General features: G+C 51.7%; 1 protein-coding gene across 3 annotated transcripts in view; it reads left to right on the top strand.

The window, feature by feature from the left end:
* Positions 1-17,724, top strand: part of rnf123 (ring finger protein 123) — a 292,970-nt gene that overhangs the window by 37,064 nt on the left and 238,182 nt on the right. For all 3 annotated transcript variants that reach the window (XM_031825763.1, XM_031825765.1, XM_031825764.1), the window contains exons 21-23: positions 14,565-14,665; positions 15,562-15,754; positions 16,052-16,197. In XM_031825763.1, coding sequence (XP_031681623.1) covers positions 14,565-14,665; positions 15,562-15,754; positions 16,052-16,197 — 440 coding nt within the window. The remainder of the gene's footprint in view (positions 1-14,564; positions 14,666-15,561; positions 15,755-16,051; positions 16,198-17,724) is intronic.

Genomic DNA, 17,724 nt, shown 5'->3' with positions numbered 1-17,724 from the left:
ATCATTATGGGCCCTGTTGAGTGACGTGATTCTCGAGACAAGCATTTATAGTTCTGTATGATAGCCACATTAGCAGCTAATTAGCGTTACATTTTTTGGGAGGTAAATACAGGCGACTATATTGACATAAGTCACCTTGTCAGAGAGCGATTTACACTGTTACCAAAGCGTCAGGCCAGGGTACACGAAACACAGCCCTTATTTGAAGTGTTTCTAAAATCCACAAGAATGGTGGAAAAACGATTTTGGAACCTTTTTCCTTGTGTGACTGCTAGGTTTTATGGGTATTATGACTCATACTGTAGTACTCTATAGGGAATAGTGTGCTGCCTATGAGAACCACTAGAGGGAGTTGTACTCTTTGTTGTACTCTTTGTCCTTCCCTACCACAAAATGCCTGTTTCCAGCTCTATGGAGCAGTCTAACAGTGGATTTTACTGCTTCAATCTGAGGCCTTGTGGAAAGCTTGATTTAAAAAAAATAAAAAAATAAAATAAAATACACATTTCTGTGAACTGTAAGTACAATAAAGTGCTCTTATTTTAGTGCTTGTCGGAAGCCTTGTGGATACACAGGAAGTGGTTGTTGTGATCATCTCAGACAAGTTTATAAGAGGATAAAGATTTTTATAAGTATTTAGGCTGTGTGGTTGTGGTGAAACGCAGTGCCTTGACAGCCAAGGAGAAGAGTAGAGTGGAATATCTTCTACTCCCCTTTAATTAAATAAGCTGAGCTTTAAATCGTGCCTGTTGTTTTTTTTTACAATGTATTTTCCCATCCAAAGTGTTTATTCTTCCAGGAAGAAGACTGCCCGGCTGTGTTGATTTTGTGTAGTGAGGAAACGAGTTGGGTTTCCAGGGTTCCATGGCCGTTGATTTAGAGGGAACGCGTGGCGGGGTCTGTTGGAGTGTGTGTGTATAGGGGGGGGTCTGTAGGGGGGTGTGTGTGTGTGTGTATATGGCGGGGGTCTGTAGGGGGGGTGTATGTATGGCGGGGGTCTGTAGGGGGGGGTGTGTGAATGTATGGCGGGGGTCTGTAGGGTGTGTGTGTATGGCGGGGGTCTGTAGGGGGGGGGGTGTGTATGGCGGGGGTCTGTAGGGGGGGGGGGTGTGTATGGCGGGAGGTCTGTAGGGGGGTGGGTGTATGGCGGAGGTCTGTAGGGGGGTGGGTGTATGGCGGGTGTCTGTAGGGGGGGGGGTGTATGGCGGGTGTCTGTAGGGGGGGGGGGGTGTATGGCGGGTGTCTGTAGGGGGGGGGGGGGTCTGTAGGGGGGGGGGGGGGATGTATGGCGGAGGTCTATAGGGGGGGGGGGGGTGTATGGCGGGGGTTTGTAGGGGGGGGGTGTGTGTGTGTGTATGGCGGGGGTCTGTAGGGGGGGGGTGTGTATGGCGGGGGTCTGTAGGGGGGGTGTGTATGGCGGGGGTCTGTAGGGGGGGTGTGTATGGCGGGGGTCTGTAGGGGGGGTGTGTATGGCGGGGGTCTGTAGGGGGGGGTGTATGGCGGGGGTCTGTAGGGGGGGGTGTATGGCGGGGGTCTGTAGGGGGGGGGTGTATGGCGGGGGTCTGTAGGGGGGGGGTGTATGGCGGGGGTCTGTAGGGGGGGTGTGTGTGGGTGTATGGCGGGTGTCTGTAGGGGGGGTGTGTGTGTGTATGGCGGGGGGTCTGTAGGGGGGGGTGTGTATGGCGGGGGTCTGTAGGGGGGGTGTGTATGGCGGGGGTCTGTAGGGGGGGTGTGTATGGCGGGGGTCTGTAGGGGGGGTGTGTATGGCGGGGGTCTGTAGGGGGGGGTGTGTATGGCGGGGGTCTGTAGGGGGGGGGGTGTATGGCGGGGGTCTGTAGGGGGGGGGTGTATGGCGGGGGTCTGTAGGGGGGGTGTATGGCGGGGGTCTGTAGGGGGGGGGGTGTATGGCGGGTCTGTAGGGGGGGGGGTGTATGGCGGGGATCTGTAGGGGGGGTGTATGGCGGAGGTCTGTATGGGGGGGGGGTGTATGGCGGAGGTCTGTATGGGGGGGGGGTGTATGGCGGGGGTCTGTAGGGGGGGGGGTGTATATGTATGGCGGGGGTCTGTAGGGGGGGTGTGTGAATGTATGGCGGGGGGTCTGTAGGGTGTGTGTGTATGGCGGGGGTCTGTAGGGGGGGGGGTGTGTATGGCGGGAGGTCTGTAGGGGGGGGGGGGTGTATGGCGGGTGTCTGTAGGGGGGGGGTGTATGGCGGGGGTCTGTAGGGGGGGGGGGGGGGATGTATGGCGGAGGTCTATAGGGGGGGGGTGTGTATGGCGGGGGTCTGTAGGGGGGTGTGTGTGTGTGTATGGCGGGGGTCTGTAGGGGGGGTGTGTATGGCGGGGGTCTGTAGGGGGGGTGTGTATGGCGGGGGTCTGTAGGGGGGGGTGTATGGCGGGGGTCTGTAGGGGGGGGGGTGTATGGCGGGGGTCTGTAGGGGGGAGGTGTATGGCGGGGATCTGTAGGGGGGGTGTATGGCGGAGGTCTGTAGGGGGGGGGTGTATGGCGGGGGTCTGTAGGGGGGGGGGTGTATGGCGGGGGTCTGTAGGGGGGGGGGGTGTATGGCGGGGGTCTGTAGGGGGGGTGTAAACACCTACTCCTACTGTTTCATGTGTTTTTATAAGACTCTTAACTGGGTATGTATCTAAGACCTCATGTCATACTTCAGAAACACTGCTACTTCGCTTTCATCTATCTCATCTGAAATCCTGCTCCCCTCAGTATTTACGTTACCTACCGGTCTCCTACCACTCAACCCCAGCTGGAACTAGGATGATTCAGTTTATCAACCAGCTAATTATTCAAATGAGTTGTGATATATTAGGGTTGGATTCAAGTTACAGGATGTTAGCTCTCCAGGAACAGGGTTGGAGAGCCCTGCTCTAGGGAGTAGAGATGACCATTAGTGCTCTAGCTACAGCATATCTGGTACAATGCATAACATTTCCTGTGAGATCAAGGAAAGAGTTAACTTTATGTTTTAATTGCACACGGCCCTTGTCAAATATACATATGAAACAACTACCAAATCATCCCCATTTGTATTCATTTGGATGGTGTGGTTTCTGGTTATCGTAGTTTGGTGAAGGCATGTAATTCTACCCCCTTTTCTCCCCAATTTTTTGATCTTGTCTCATCGCTGCAACTCCCCAACGGGCTCTGGAGAGGTGACGGTGGAGTCATGCGTCCTCTGAAACATAACCCACCTAATCGCGTTCCTTAACACCCGTCAGCTTAACCCAGAAGGCCAGCCGGAGGAAAACACCGTTCAGCCTGCAGGCACCCGGGCCAGCCACAAGGAGTCGCTAGAGTGCGATGAGCCAATTAAAGCCTCACCGGCCCAAACCCTCCCCTAACCCAGACGACGCTGGGCCTATTGTGCGCCGTCCTACGGGACTCCCAGCCGCGGCCGGGTTGTGGCACAGCCCGGGAATGAACCCGGTCTGTTGTAACCCGGCTACCACTGTGTGAGTGTGTGTTTTCCATCTCTATCGGGATCAGAATTGAATACAGGGGAAACGGTGAAACTGTAGTCTTTTGATGACGCTGGAGAATAACAGATGTTTTGAACGGCTCCAGGTGTAATGCTATGGCATGAGACCTGACTTACAAATCACACCCTATTCCCTACATAGTGTACATTTTAATATTAGTGCACTAGGCTATATAGGGAATAGGGTGCAGATTGTGTTTTTTTTTCAGCTCATGAAATATGGGACCAATCCTTTTACATGTTGCATTTTATATTTTTATTCAGTATAACATGAGGTCATGGTGAGCTGACCCAGGAGATGGTGGTAGTGATTAACATGAGGTCATGTTGAGCTGACCCAGGAGATGGTGGTAGTGATTAACATGAGGTCATGTTGAGCTGACCCAGGAGATGGTGGTAGTGATTAACATGAGGTCATGTTGAGCTGACCCAGGAGATGGTGGTAGTGATTAACATGAGGTCATGTTGAGCTGACCCAGGAGATGGTGGTAGTGATTAACATGAGGTCATGTTGAGCTGACCCAGGAGATGGTGGTAGTGATTAACATGAGGTCATGTTGAGCTGACCCAGGAGATGGTGGTAGTGATTAACATGAGGTCATGTTGAGCTGACCCAGGAGATGGTGGTAGTGATTAACATGAGGTCATGTTGAGCTGACCCAGGAGATGGTGGTAGTGATTAACATGAGGTCATGTTGAGCTGACCCAGGAGATGGTGGTAGTGATTAACATGAGGTCATGTTGAGCTGACCCAGGAGATGGTGGTAGTGATTAACATGAGGTCATGTTGAGCTGACCCAGGAGATGGTGGTAGTGATTAACATGAGGTCATGTTGAGCTGACCCAGGAGATGGTGGTAGTGATTAACATGAGGTCATGTTGAGCTGACCCAGGAGATGGTGGTAGTGATTAACATGAGGTCATGTTGAGCTGACCCAGGAGATGGTGGTAGTGATTAACATGAGGTCATGTTGAGCTGACCCAGGAGATGGTGGTAGTGATTAACATGAGGTCATGTTGAGCTGACCCAGGAGATGGTGGTAGTGATTAACATGAGGTCATGTTGAGCTGACCCAGGAGATGGTGGTAGTGATTAACATGAGGTCATGTTGAGCTGACCCAGGAGATGGTGGTAGTGATTAACATGAGGTCATGTTGAGCTGACCCAGGAGATGGTGGTAGTGATTAACATGAGGTCATGTTGAGCTGACCCAGGAGATGGTGGTAGTGATTAACATGAGGTCATGTTGAGCTGACCCAGGAGATGGTGGTAGTGATTAACATGAGGTCATGTTGAGCTGACCCAGGAGATGGTGGTAGTGATTAACATGAGGTCATGTTGAGCTGACCCAGGAGATGGTGGTAGTGATTAACATGAGGTCATGTTGAGCTGACCCAGGAGATGGTGGTAGTGATTAACATGAGGTCATGTTGAGCTGACCCAGGAGATGGTGGTAGTGATTAACATGAGGTCATGTTGAGCTGACCCAGGAGATGGTGGTAGTGATTAACATGAGGTCATGTTGAGCTGACCCAGGAGATGGTGGTAGTGATTAACATGAGGTCATGTTGAGCTGACCCAGGAGATGGTGGTAGTGATTAACATGAGGTCATGTTGAGCTGACCCAGGAGATGGTGGTAGTGATTAACATGAGGTCATGTTGAGCTGACCCAGGAGATGGTGGTAGTGATTAACATGAGGTCATGTTGAGCTGACCCAGGAGATGGTGGTAGTGATTAACATGAGGTCATGTTGAGCTGACCCAGGAGATGGTGGTAGTGATTAACATGAGGTCATGTTGAGCTGACCCAGGAGATGGTGGTAGTGATTAACATGAGGTCATGTTGAGCTGACCCAGGAGATGGTGGTAGTGATTAACATGAGGTCATGTTGAGCTGACCCAGGAGATGGTGGTAGTGATTAACATGAGGTCATGTTGAGCTGACCCAGGAGATGGTGGTAGTGATTAACATGAGGTCATGTTGAGCTGACCCAGGAGATGGTGGTAGTGATTAACATGAGGTCATGTTGAGCTGACCCAGGAGATGGTGGTAGTGATTAACATGAGGTCATGTTGAGCTGACCCAGGAGATGGTGGTAGTGATTAACATGAGGTCATGTTGAGCTGACCCAGGAGATGGTAGTTCCCCTCTATCTTCTCTCTATAATCTAGATTGACATTACAAAAATATAAACACAACATGTAAAGTGTTGGTCCCATGTCTCACGAGTTAAAATAAAAGATCCCAGAAATTTTCCAAAATGTTTTTGGTTTCATTACATACAGTCGAGAAGAACTACTGAATATAAGAGCAGCGTCAACTCACCATCAGTACGACCAAGAATGACTTTCGCGAAGCGGATCCTGTGTTCTGCCTTTCACCCAGGACAACGGAATGGATCCAAGCCGGCGACCCAAAACAACGACTTTGTAAAAGAGGGTTATTAAGCGGTCTTCTGGTCAGGCTCCGGAGACGGGCACATCGCTCACTGCTCCCGAGCATACTACTCGCCAATGTCCAGTCTCTTGACAACAAGCTTGATGAAATCCGAGCAAGGGTAGCATTCCAGAGGGACATAAGAGACTAACGTTCTTTGCTTCACGGAAACATGGCTCACTCGAGAGACTCTAACAGAGTCGGTGCAGCCAGCTGGTTTCTCCACGCATCGCGCAGACAGAAACAAACATCTTTCTGGTAAGAAGAGGGGCGGGGGCGTATGCTTTATGGTTAACGAGACGTGGTGTGGTCACAACAACATACAGGAACTCAAGTCCTTCTGTTCACCTGATTTAGAATTCCTCACAGTCAAATGTCGACCGCATTATCTACCAAGGGAATTCTCTTCGATTATAATCACAGCCGTATATATTCCCCCCCAAGCAGACACATCGATGGCTCTGAACAAACTTTTATTTCACTCTTTGCAAACTGGAAACCACATATCCTGAGGCTGCATTCATTGTAGCTGGGGATTTTAACAAGGCTAATCTGAAAACAAGACTCCCTAAATATTATCAGCATATCGATTGCGCAACCAGGGCTGGTAAAACCTTGGATCATTGCTATTCTAACTTCCGCGACGCATATAAGGCCCTCTCCCGCCCTCCTTTCAGAAAAGCTGACCACGACTCCATTTTGTTGCTCCCTGCCTACAGACAGAAGCTAAAACAAGAAGCTCCCGCGCTGAGGTCTGTTCAACGCTGGTCCGACCAATCTGATTCCACGCCCCAAGACTGCTTCCAACACGTGGACTGGGATATGTTTCGTATTGCGTCAAACAACAACATTGACGAATACGCTGATTCGGTGTGCGAGTTCATTAGAACGTGCGTTGAAGATGTCGTTCCCATAGCAACGATTAAAACATTCCCAAACCAGAAACCGTGGATTGATGGCAGCATTCGCGTGAAACTGAAAGCGCAAACCACTGCTTTTAATCAGGGCAAGGTGACCGGAAACATGACCGAATACAAACAGTGTAGCTATTCCCTCCGCAAGGCAATCAAACAAGCTAAGCGTCAGTATAGAGACAAAGTAGAGTCACAATTCAACGGCTCAGACACGAGGTATGTGGCAGGGTCTCCAGTCAATCACAGATTACAAAAAGAAAACCAGCCCCGTCACGGACCAGGATGCCTTGCTCCCAGACAGACTAAACAACTTCTTTGAGGACAATACAGTGCCACTGACCAGGCCCGCAACCAAAACCTGCGGACTCTCCTTCACTGCAGCCGAGGTGAGTAAAACCATTAACACGTGTTAACCCTCGCAAGGCTGCAGGCCCAGACGGCATCCCCAGCCGCGCCCTCAGAGCATGCGCAGACCAGCTGGCTGGTGTGTTTACGGACATATTCAATCAATCCTTATCCCAGTCTGCTGTTCCCACATGCTTCAAGAGGGCCACCATTGTTCCTGTTCCCAAGAAAGCTAAGGTAACTGAGCTAAACGACTACCGCCCCCGTAGCACTCACTTCCGTCATCATGAAGTGCTTTGAGAGACTAGTCAAGGACCATATCACCTCCACCCTGGACCCACTCCAATTTCCTTACCGCCCAAATAGTTCCACAGACGATGCAATCTCAACCACACTGCACACTGCCCTAACCCATCTGGACAAGAGGAATACCTATGTGAGAATGCTGTTCATCGACTACAGCTCAGCATTTAACACCATAGTACCCTCCAAACTCGTCATCAAGCTCGAGACCCTGGGTCTCGACCCCGCCCTGTGCAACTGGGTACTGGACTTCCTGACGGGCCGCCCCCAGGTGGTGAGGGTAGGTAACAACATCTCCACCCCGCTGATCCTCAACACTGGGGCCCCACAAGGGTGCGTTCTGAGCCCTCTCCTGTACTCCCTGTTCACCCACGACTGCGTGGCCACGCACGCCTCCAACTCAATCATCAAGTTTGCGGACGACACAACAGTGGTAGGCTTGATTACCAACAACGACGAGACGGCCTACAGGGAGGAGGTGAGGGCCCTCGGAGTGTGGTGTCAGGAAAATAACCTCACACTCAACGTCAATAAAACTAAGGAGATGATTGTGGAAACAGCAGAGGGAACACCCCCCTATCCACAACGATGGGACAGTAGTGGAGAGGGTAGTAAGTTTCAAGTTCCTCGGCATACACATCACAGACAAACTGAATTGGTCCACCCACACAGACAGCATCGTGAAGAAGGCGCAGCAGCGCCTCTTCAACCTCAGGAGGCTGAAGAAATTTGGCTTGTCACCAAAAGCACTCAAACTTCTACAGATGCACAATTGAGAGCATCCTGTCGGGCTGTATCACCGCCTGGTACGGCAACTGCTCCGCCCACAACCGTAAGGCTCTCCAGAGGGTAGTGAGGTCTGCACAACGCATCACCGGGGGCAAACTACCTGCCCTCCAGGACACCTACACCACCCGATGTCACAGGAAGGCCATAAAGATCATCAAGGACAACAACCACCCGAGTCACTGCCTGTTCAGCCCGCTATCATCCAGAAGGCGAGGTCAGTACAGGTGCATCAAAGCTGGGACCGAGAGACAGAAGCTGTTTTTCAATCTCAAGGCCATCAGACTGTTAAACAGCCACCACTAACAGTGTGTTGGCAGCAGCCAGTCAGACTCAACTCCAGCCACTTTAATAATGGGAATTGATGGGAATTGATGTAAAATATATCACTAGCCACTTTAAACAATGCTACCTAATATAATGTTTACATACCCTACATTATTCATCTCATATGTATACATATATACTGTACTCTATATCATCTACTGCATCTTTATGTAATACATGTATCACTAGCCACTTTAAACTATGCCACTTTGTTTACATACCCTACCTACATTACTCATCTCATATGTATATACTGTACTCGATAACATCTACTGCATCTTGCCTATGCCGCTTTGTACCATCACTCATTCATATATCTTTATGTACATATTCTTTATCCCTTTACACTTGTGTGTATAAGGTAGTAGTTTTGGAATTGTTAGTTATATTACTCGTTGGTTATTACTGCATTGTCGGAACTAGAAGCATTTCGCGACACTTGCATTAACGTCTGCTAACCATGTGTATGTGACAAATACATTTGATTTGATAAGCTATGGACAACCAACACAATTGCATTTTATCGATGGCAATTTGAATTCACGGAGATGCCGTGACGAGATCCTGAGGCCCATTGTGGTGCCGTTCATCCGCTGTCATCACCTCGTGTTTCAGCAAGTATCTGTACACAATTCCTGGAAGCTGAAAATGTCCCAGTTCTTCCATGGCCTGCTTACAAACCAGACATGTCACCCATTGAGCATGTTTGGGATGCTCTGGAATGTACAACAGAGCGTTCCAGTTCCCACCATTAACCAGAAACTACGCACAGCCATTGAAGAACAGTGGGAGAACATTTCACAGGCCACAATCAACTCTATGTGAAGGAGATGTGTCGCGCTGCATGAGGCAAATTGTAGTCACACCAGATACTGACTGTTTTTGATCGACGCCCACATTTGACCAACAGATGCATATCTCCACTTTTGTGGAGGAGGAGGAGCAGCTCAACCACTTTAGGGGAGGAGGAGCAGCTCAACCACTTTAGGGGAGGAGGAGCAGCTCAACCACTTTAGGGGAGGAGGAGGAGCAGCTCAACCACTTTAGGGGGAGGAGGAGGAGCAGCTCAACCACCTTAGGGGAGGAGGAGGAGCAGCTCAACCACTTTAGGGGAGGAGGAGGAGCAGCTCAACCACTTTAGGGGAGGAGGAGGAGCAGCTCAACCACTTTAGGGGAGGAGGAGGAGCAGCTCAACCACTTTAGGGGAGGAGGAGGAGCAGCTCAACCACTTTAGGGGAGGAGGAGGAGCAGCTCAACCACTTTAGGGGAGGAGGAGGAGCAGCTCAACCACTTTAGGGGAGGAGGAGGAGCAGCTCAACCACTTTAGGGGAGGAGGAGGAGCAGCTCAACCACTTTAGGGGAGGAGGAGGAGCAGCTCAACCACTTTAGGGGAGGAGGAGGAGCAGCTCAACCACTTTAGGGGAGGAGGAGGAGCAGCTCAACCACTTTAGGGGAGGAGGAGGAGCAGCTCAACCACTTTAGGGGAGGAGGAGGAGCAGCTCAACCACTTTAGGGAGGAGGAGGAGCAGCTCAACCACTTTAGGGGAGGAGGAGGAGCAGCTCAACCACTTTAGGGAGGAGGAGGAGCAGCTCAACCACTTTAGGGGAGGAGGAGGAGCAGCTCAACCACTTTAGGGGAGGAGGAGGAGCAGCTCAACCACTTTAGGGGAGGAGGAGGAGCAGCTCAACCACTTTAGGGGAGGAGGAGGAGCAGCTCAACCACTTTAGGGGAGGAGGAGGAGCAGCTCAACCACTTTAGGGGAGGAGGAGGAGCAGCTCAACCACTTTAGGGGAGGAGGAGGAGCAGCTCAACCACTTTAGGGGAGGAGGAGGAGCAGCTCAACCACTTTAGGGGAGGAGGAGGAGCAGCTCAACCACTTTAGGGGAGGAGGAGGAGCAGCTCAACCACTTTAGGGGAGGAGGAGGAGCAGCTCAACCACTTTAGGGGAGGAGGAGGAGCAGCTCAACCACTTTAGGGGAGGAGGGGAGCAGCTCAACCACTTTAGGGGAGGAGGAGGAGCAGCTCAACCACTTTAGGGGAGGAGGAGGAGCAGCTCAACCACTTTAGGGGAGGAGGAGGAGCAGCTCAACCACTTTAGGGGAGGAGGAGGAGCAGCTCAACCACTTTAGGGGAGGAGGAGGAGCAGCTCAACCACTTTAGGGGAGGAGGAGGAGCAGCTCAACCACTTTAGGGGAGGAGGAGGAGCAGCTCAACCACTTTAGGGGAGGAGGAGGAGCAGCTCAACCACTTTAGGGGAGGAGGAGGAGCAGCTCAACCACTTTAGGGGAGGAGGAGGAGCAGCTCAACCACTTTAGGGGAGGAGGAGGAGCAGCTCAACCACTTTAGGGGAGGAGGAGGAGCAGCCTCAACCACTTTAGGGGAGGAGGAGGAGCAGCTCAACCACTTTAGGGGAGGAGGAGGAGCAGCTCAACCACTTTAGGGGAGGAGGAGGAGCAGCTCAACCACTTTAGGGGAGGAGGAGGAGCAGCCTCAACCACTTTAGGGGAGGAGGAGGAGCAGCTCAACCACTTTAGGGGAGGAGGAGGAGCAGCTCAACCACTTTAGGGGAGGAGGAGGAGCAGCTCAACCACTTTAGGGGAGGAGGAGGAGCAGCTCAACCACTTTAGGGGAGGAGGAGGAGCAGCTCAACCACTTTAGGGGAGGAGGAGGAGCAGCTCAACCACTTTAGGGGAGGAGGAGGAGCAGCTCAACCACTTTAGGGGAGGAGGAGGAGCAGCTCAACCACTTTAGGGGAGGAGGAGGAGCAGCTCAACCACTTTAGGGGAGGAGGAGGAGCAGCTCAACCACTTTAGGGGAGGAGGAGGAGCAGCTCAACCACTTTAGGGGAGGAGGAGGAGCAGCTCAACCACTTTAGGGGAGGAGGAGGAGCAGCTCAACCACTTTAGGGGAGGAGGAGGAGCAGCTCAACCACTTTGGGGGAGGAGGAGGAGCAGCTCAACCACTTTGGGGGAGGAGGAGGAGCAGCTCAACCACTTTAGGGGAGGAGGAGGAGCAAGCTCAACCACTTTAGTGGAGGAGGAGGAGCAGCTCAACCACTTTAGTGGAGGAGGAGGAGCAGCTCAACCACTTTAGTGGAGGAGGAGGAGGGAGCAGCTCAACCACTTAGTGGGAGGAGGAGCAGCTCAACCACTTTAGGGGAGGAGGAGGAGCAGCTCAACCACTTTAGGGGAGGAGGAGGAGCAGCTCAACCACTTTAGGGGAGGAGGAGGAGCAGCTCAACCACTTTAGGGGAGGAGGAGGAGCAGCTCAACCACTTTAGGGGAGGAGGAGGAGCAGCTCAACCACTTTAGGGGAGGAGGAGGAGCAGCTCAACCACTTTAGGGGAGGAGGAGGAGCAGCTCAACCACTTTAGGGGAGGAGGAGGAGCAGCTCAACCACTTTAGGGGAGGAGGAGGAGCAGCTCAACCACTTTAGGGGAGGAGGAGGAGCAGCTCAACCACTTTAGGGGAGGAGGAGGAGCAGCTCAACCACTTTAGGGGAGGAGGAGGAGCAGCTCAACCACTTTAGGGGAGGAGGAGGAGCAGCTCAACCACTTTAGGGGAGGAGGAGGAGCAGCTCAACCACTTTAGGGGAGGAGGAGGAGCAGCTCAACCACTTTAGGGGAGGAGGAGGAGCAGCTCAACCACTTTAGGGGAGGAGGAGGAGCAGCTCAACCACTTTAGGGGAGGAGGAGGAGCAGCTCAACCACTTTAGTGGAGGAGGAGGAGCAGCTCAACCACTTTAGTGGAGGAGGAGGAGCAGCTCAACCACTTTAGTGGAGGAGGAGGAGCAGCTCAACCACTTTAGGGGAGGAGGAGGAGCAGCTCAACCACTTTAGGGGAGGAGGAGGAGCAGCTCAACCACTTTAGGGGAGGAGGAGGAGCAGCTCAACCACTTTAGGGGAGGAGGAGGAGCAGCTCAACCACTAGTAGAGGAGGAGGAGGAGCTCAACCCCTTTAGGGGAGGAGGAGGAGGAGCAGCTCAACCACTTTAGTGGAGGAGGAGGAGCAGCTCAACCACTAGTGGAGGAGGAGGAGGAGGAGGAGCAGCTCAACCACTTTAGTGGAGGAGGAGGAGCAGCTCAACCACTTTAGGGGAGGAGGAGGAGCAGCTCAACCACTTTAGGGGAGGAGGAGGAGCAGCTCAACCACTTTAGGGGAGGAGGAGGAGCAGCTCAACCACTTTAGGGGAGGAGGAGGAGCAGCTCAACCACTTTAGGGGAGGAGGAGGAGCAGCTCAACCACTTTAGGGGAGGAGGAGGAGCAGCTCAACCACTTTAGGGGAGGAGGAGGAGCAGCTCAACCACTTTAGGGGAGGAGGAGGAGCAGCTCAACCACTTTAGGGGAGGAGGAGGAGCAGCTCAACCACTTTAGGGGAGGAGGAGGAGCAGCTCAACCACTTTAGGGGAGGAGGAGGAGCAGCTCAACCACTTTAGGGGAGGTGGAGGAGCAGCTCAACCACTTTAGGGGAGGAGGAGGAGCAGCTCAACCACTTTAGGGGAGGAGGAGGAGCAGCTCAACCACTTTAGTGGAGGAGGAGGAGCAGCTCAACCACTTTAGTGGAGGAGGAGGAGCAGCTCAACCACTTTAGTGGAGGAGGAGGAGCAGCTCAACCACTTTAGGGGAGGAGGAGGAGCAGCTCAACCACTTTAGGGGAGAAGGAGGAGCAGCTCAACCACTTTAGGGGAGGAGGAGGAGCAGCTCAACCACTTTAGGGGAGGAGGAGGAGCAGCTCAACCACTAGTAGAGGAGGAGGAGGAGCTCAACCCCTTTAGGGGAGGAGGAGGAGGAGCAGCTCAACCACTTTAGTGGAGGAGGAGGAGAAGCTGGCTGGTGATGGATTGTTTTGGACGTGGCCTGAGTACCAAATGGCACCATATTCCCTTCATAGTGCACTACTTTTGACCAATAGCTATATAGCTCTGGTCAAAAGTAGTGCACTGTGTACGGAAATTGGGTGCGTTTTGGGATTTAGCCCACTAATGTGATGGATTTGAAGTTAGAGTAGTTTAGGACCTGGATTCGTCGACGGTAGCAACAGTGGCCTCCCCACCTGACCATGAACAACGTGTCCCCTCTGTTCCACAGTACTGGGAGGTGGAACCTGGCCCTGCAAACACATCTGACCGGTTCTAGATTTATGGATACGTCCTCTGATCTGATTTTAATAGACTTGTAGATTTACGATGGTTCTGGGTTGATCAGAAGTGTAAGCAACAATATCCAGACACTTAGAGGTCAGCACTGACGCTGTAATGAATTCTCTATATCACCATAGCAATCAACCTATCAACATCACTAGACTGTCACAATAATGACTGTAATGACCCCCCCCCCCCCCCCCCCCCCCCCCCTCCCAAACCCCTCTCTTACGCTGCTGCTACTCTCTGTTTATCATATATGCATAGTCACTTTAACTATTCATGTACATACTACCTCAATTGGCCAGACTAACCGGTGCCTGTATGTAGCCTCTCTACTGTATATAGCCTCTCTACTGTCTATAGCCCCTCTACTGTCTATAGCCTCCCTACTGTATATAGCCTCCCTACTGTATATAGCCTCCCTACTGTATATAGCCTCTCTACTGTCTATAGCCTCTCTACTGTCTATAGGATCCCTACTGTATATAGCCTCTCTAGTGTATATAGCCTCTCTAGTGTATATAGCCTCTCTACTGTATATAGCCTCTCTACTGTCTATAGCCTCTCTACTGTATATAGCCTCTCTACTGTACAGTGCCTTGCGAAAGTATTCGGCCCCCTTGAACTTTGCGACCTTTTGCCACATTTCAGGCTTCAAACATAAAGATATAAAACTGTATTTTTGTGGGACACAATCATGAAGTGGAACGACATTTATTGGATATTTCAAACTTTTTTTTAACACATCAAAAAAAAAATATATGAAAAAATTATGATGTAATTGTTGTGCTGTGTTTGTCTTTATCTGCTTCTAGATGACCTGGCCTCCAAAGCCAACATCCTCATGGACCCGGCTGAGATCCAGGCTACCTCTATGGATGATTTGGATGAGGAGGAGGAGAGTGGCTCAGCTCAGGTACAGACTAAGGTGTCATCCTCCACACTCATGTTCTTGGATATCATCCACTTAGACCGTATACATTTTGATTTGACTGGGGACTTGATTCCACCATATTGGTGTTCTCAAGTCTAAATTCTCCCTTTTTTTGGGGGGGGGGTACAGCGTTTTCAATCACGTTTCATTTGTCATTGTGCCGAATATAACAGGTGTAGACTTGACCGTGAAATACTCATTTACAAGCCCTTTCCCAATAATGCAGAGTTAAAAACTTCTAATAATGACCAAATAAGAGAAAATAGTAACACAATAAAATAACAATGAGGCGGAGCACCGGTACCGAGTCAATGTGCACCGGGACCCAGTCAATGTGCACCGGGACCCAGTCAATGTGCACCGGGACCCAGTCAATGTGCACCGGGACCCAGTCAATGTGCACCGGGACCCAGTCAATGTGCACCGGGACCCAGTCAATGTGCACCGGTACCAGGTAGTATTGAGGTAATGCACTACGTTGTCAAATGTATGTGGACACCCTTTCAAATGAGTGGATTCAGCTATTTCAGACACACTAGTTGCTGACAGGCCCATTTATTATTATTATTATTATTATTATTATTATTTTTAATCCATCCTTTATTTAACTAGGCAAGTCAGTTAAGAATACATTCTTATTTACAATGACGGCCTACCGGGGAACAGTGGGTGAACTGCCTTGTTCAGGGTCAGAACGACAGATTTTTACCTTGTCAGCTCGGGGATTCGATCCTGCAACCTTTCGGTTACTGTCCCAACGCTCTAACCATGAGGCTTCCTGCTGCCCCGTTATACAGTGATGGGTGACTTACTGTCATTACACAGTGTTACCAACATGTCTCTATTGTGACGCTTCATGTCTATCTGTCCTATAACAGAGGCCTTTTGGAGCGGTGGCTATGGGTGGTGCCCTGGCCAGACCCAGCTGGCTCAGTTCTCCCACTCTGGGCCGAGCAAATCGTTTCCTGAGTACTGCTGCTGTCAGCCTCATGACTCCCAGGCGACCCCTGGCACCCCCGGAGAAAGTTAAAGTTCGCACCCTGGCCGTGGAGCAGAGGACGGAGGAGGACAGTGAGTGGCTTTTTACCTTGAATATACATGGAGGCATATTGAGAACATTTATCTCTCTTTCTCAGTCTTTCAACCACCACTGTAAATATAGAGTTTCGTCGACAGATGTCAAGGCTAAAGTACAGAAAATGTAGTGGGGTGCCAATTATCTGCGGATGAGTGTGAAAATTTATTCCTCACCTCTAGAAATGGTCTAGTACTTTTTGACCTATTATTACCTGGTTGTCTAGTTATTGTACTGAAGGGAACACCAGGTTAGGAACATGATGTTTTCTTTCTTCCCTTCCTCTCCTCAAGTCGAGGGAAGCCATGGTAACGACGGCCTGTTGCTGGGGCGACCGTTGGAAGAGCCCGACCATCCAATCACAGAGAAGTCCCTGCTGGAGATTTTGGATGGGATTGTGATGATGTACAACCTGAGTGTTCATCAACAGCTGGGCAAGGTAAGAGGCTGAGGCGTCCGTCTGTTGGGCAAGGGAACCTGGACTAAAGCAGTGCACCGTGGGGGTCTAAAGCAGTGCACCGTGGGGATCTAAAGTAGTGCACCGTGGGGGTCTAAAGTAGTGCACCGTGGGGGTCTAAAGAAGTGCACCGTGGGGGTCTAAAGAAGTGCACCGTGGGGGTCTGGTCTAAAGCAGTGCACCGTGGGGTCTGGTCTAAAGCAGTGCACCGTGGGGGTCTGGTCTAAAGCAGTGCACTGTGGGGGTCTGGTCTAAAGCAGTGCACCGTGGGGGTCTGGTCTAAAGCAGTGCACCGTGGGGGTCTGGTCTAAAGCAGTGCACCGTGGGGGTCTGGTCTAAAGCAGTGCACCGTGGGGGTCTGGTCTAAAGCAGTGCACCGTGGGGGTCTGGTCTAAAGCAGTGCACCGTGGGGGTCTGGTCTAAAGCAGTGCACCGTGGGGGTCTGGTCTAAAGCAGTGCACCGTGGGGGTCTGGTCTAAAGCAGTGCACCGTGGGGGTCTGGTCTAAAGCAGTGCACCGTGGGGGTCTGGTCTAAAGCAGTGCACCGTGGGGGTCTGGTCTAAAGCAGTGCACCGTGGGGGTCTGGTCTAAAGCAGTGCACCGTGGGGGTCTGGTCTAAAGCAGTGCACCGTGGGGGTCTGGTCTAAAGCAGTGCACCGTGAGGGTCTGGTCTAAAGCAGTGCACCGTGGGGGTCTGGTCTAAAGTAGTGCACTGTGGGGGTCTGGTCTAAAGCAGTGCGCCCTGGGGGTCTGGTCTAAAGCAGTGCGCCCTGGGGGTCTGGTCTAAAGCAGTGCGCCCTGGGGGTCTGGTCTAAAGCAGTGCGCCCTGGGGGTCTGGTCTAAAGCAGTGCGCCCTGGGGGTCTGGTCTAAAGCAGTGCGCCCTGGGGGTCTGGTCTAAAGCAGTGCGCCCTGGGGGTCTGGTCTAAAGCAGTGCGCCCTGGGGGTCTGGTCTAAAGCAGTGCACCGTGGGGGTCTGGTCTAAAGTAGTTCACCGTGGGGGTCTGGTCTAAAGCAGTGCACCCTGGGGGTCTAAAGCAGTGCACCCTGGGGGTCTGGTCTAAAGCAGTGCACCGTGGGGGTCTGGTCTAAAGTAATGGAGCCGCTGTGTTGAAATTTGAAATGCTCGCTGGGTAAGAGGTTGAGGTGTTATTGTGTCCACTGGAGACCATTCAACAGGACAGGGAATAGATGACCAACAGGACACGGTGTAGGGGGCCATTCAACAGGACAGGGAATAGATGACCAATAGGACAAGGTGGCAGGGGGCCATTCAACAGGACAGGGAATAGATGACCAACAGGACACGGTGTAGGGTGCCATTCAATAGGACAGGGAATAGATGACCAATAGGACACGGTGGCAGGGGGCCATTCAACAGGACAGGGAATAGATGACCAACAGGACACGGTGTAGGGTGCCATTCAACAGGACAGGGATTAGATGACCAACAGGACAGGGAATAGATGACCATTCAACAGGACAGGGAATAGATGACCATTCAACAGGAC

Source organism: Oncorhynchus kisutch, linkage group LG5 (genome assembly GCF_002021735.2).
Source record: "Oncorhynchus kisutch isolate 150728-3 linkage group LG5, Okis_V2, whole genome shotgun sequence".
Lineage (NCBI taxonomy): Eukaryota > Metazoa > Chordata > Actinopteri > Salmoniformes > Salmonidae > Oncorhynchus > Oncorhynchus kisutch.
This window is presented reverse-complemented; position numbering and strand designations above follow the sequence as displayed.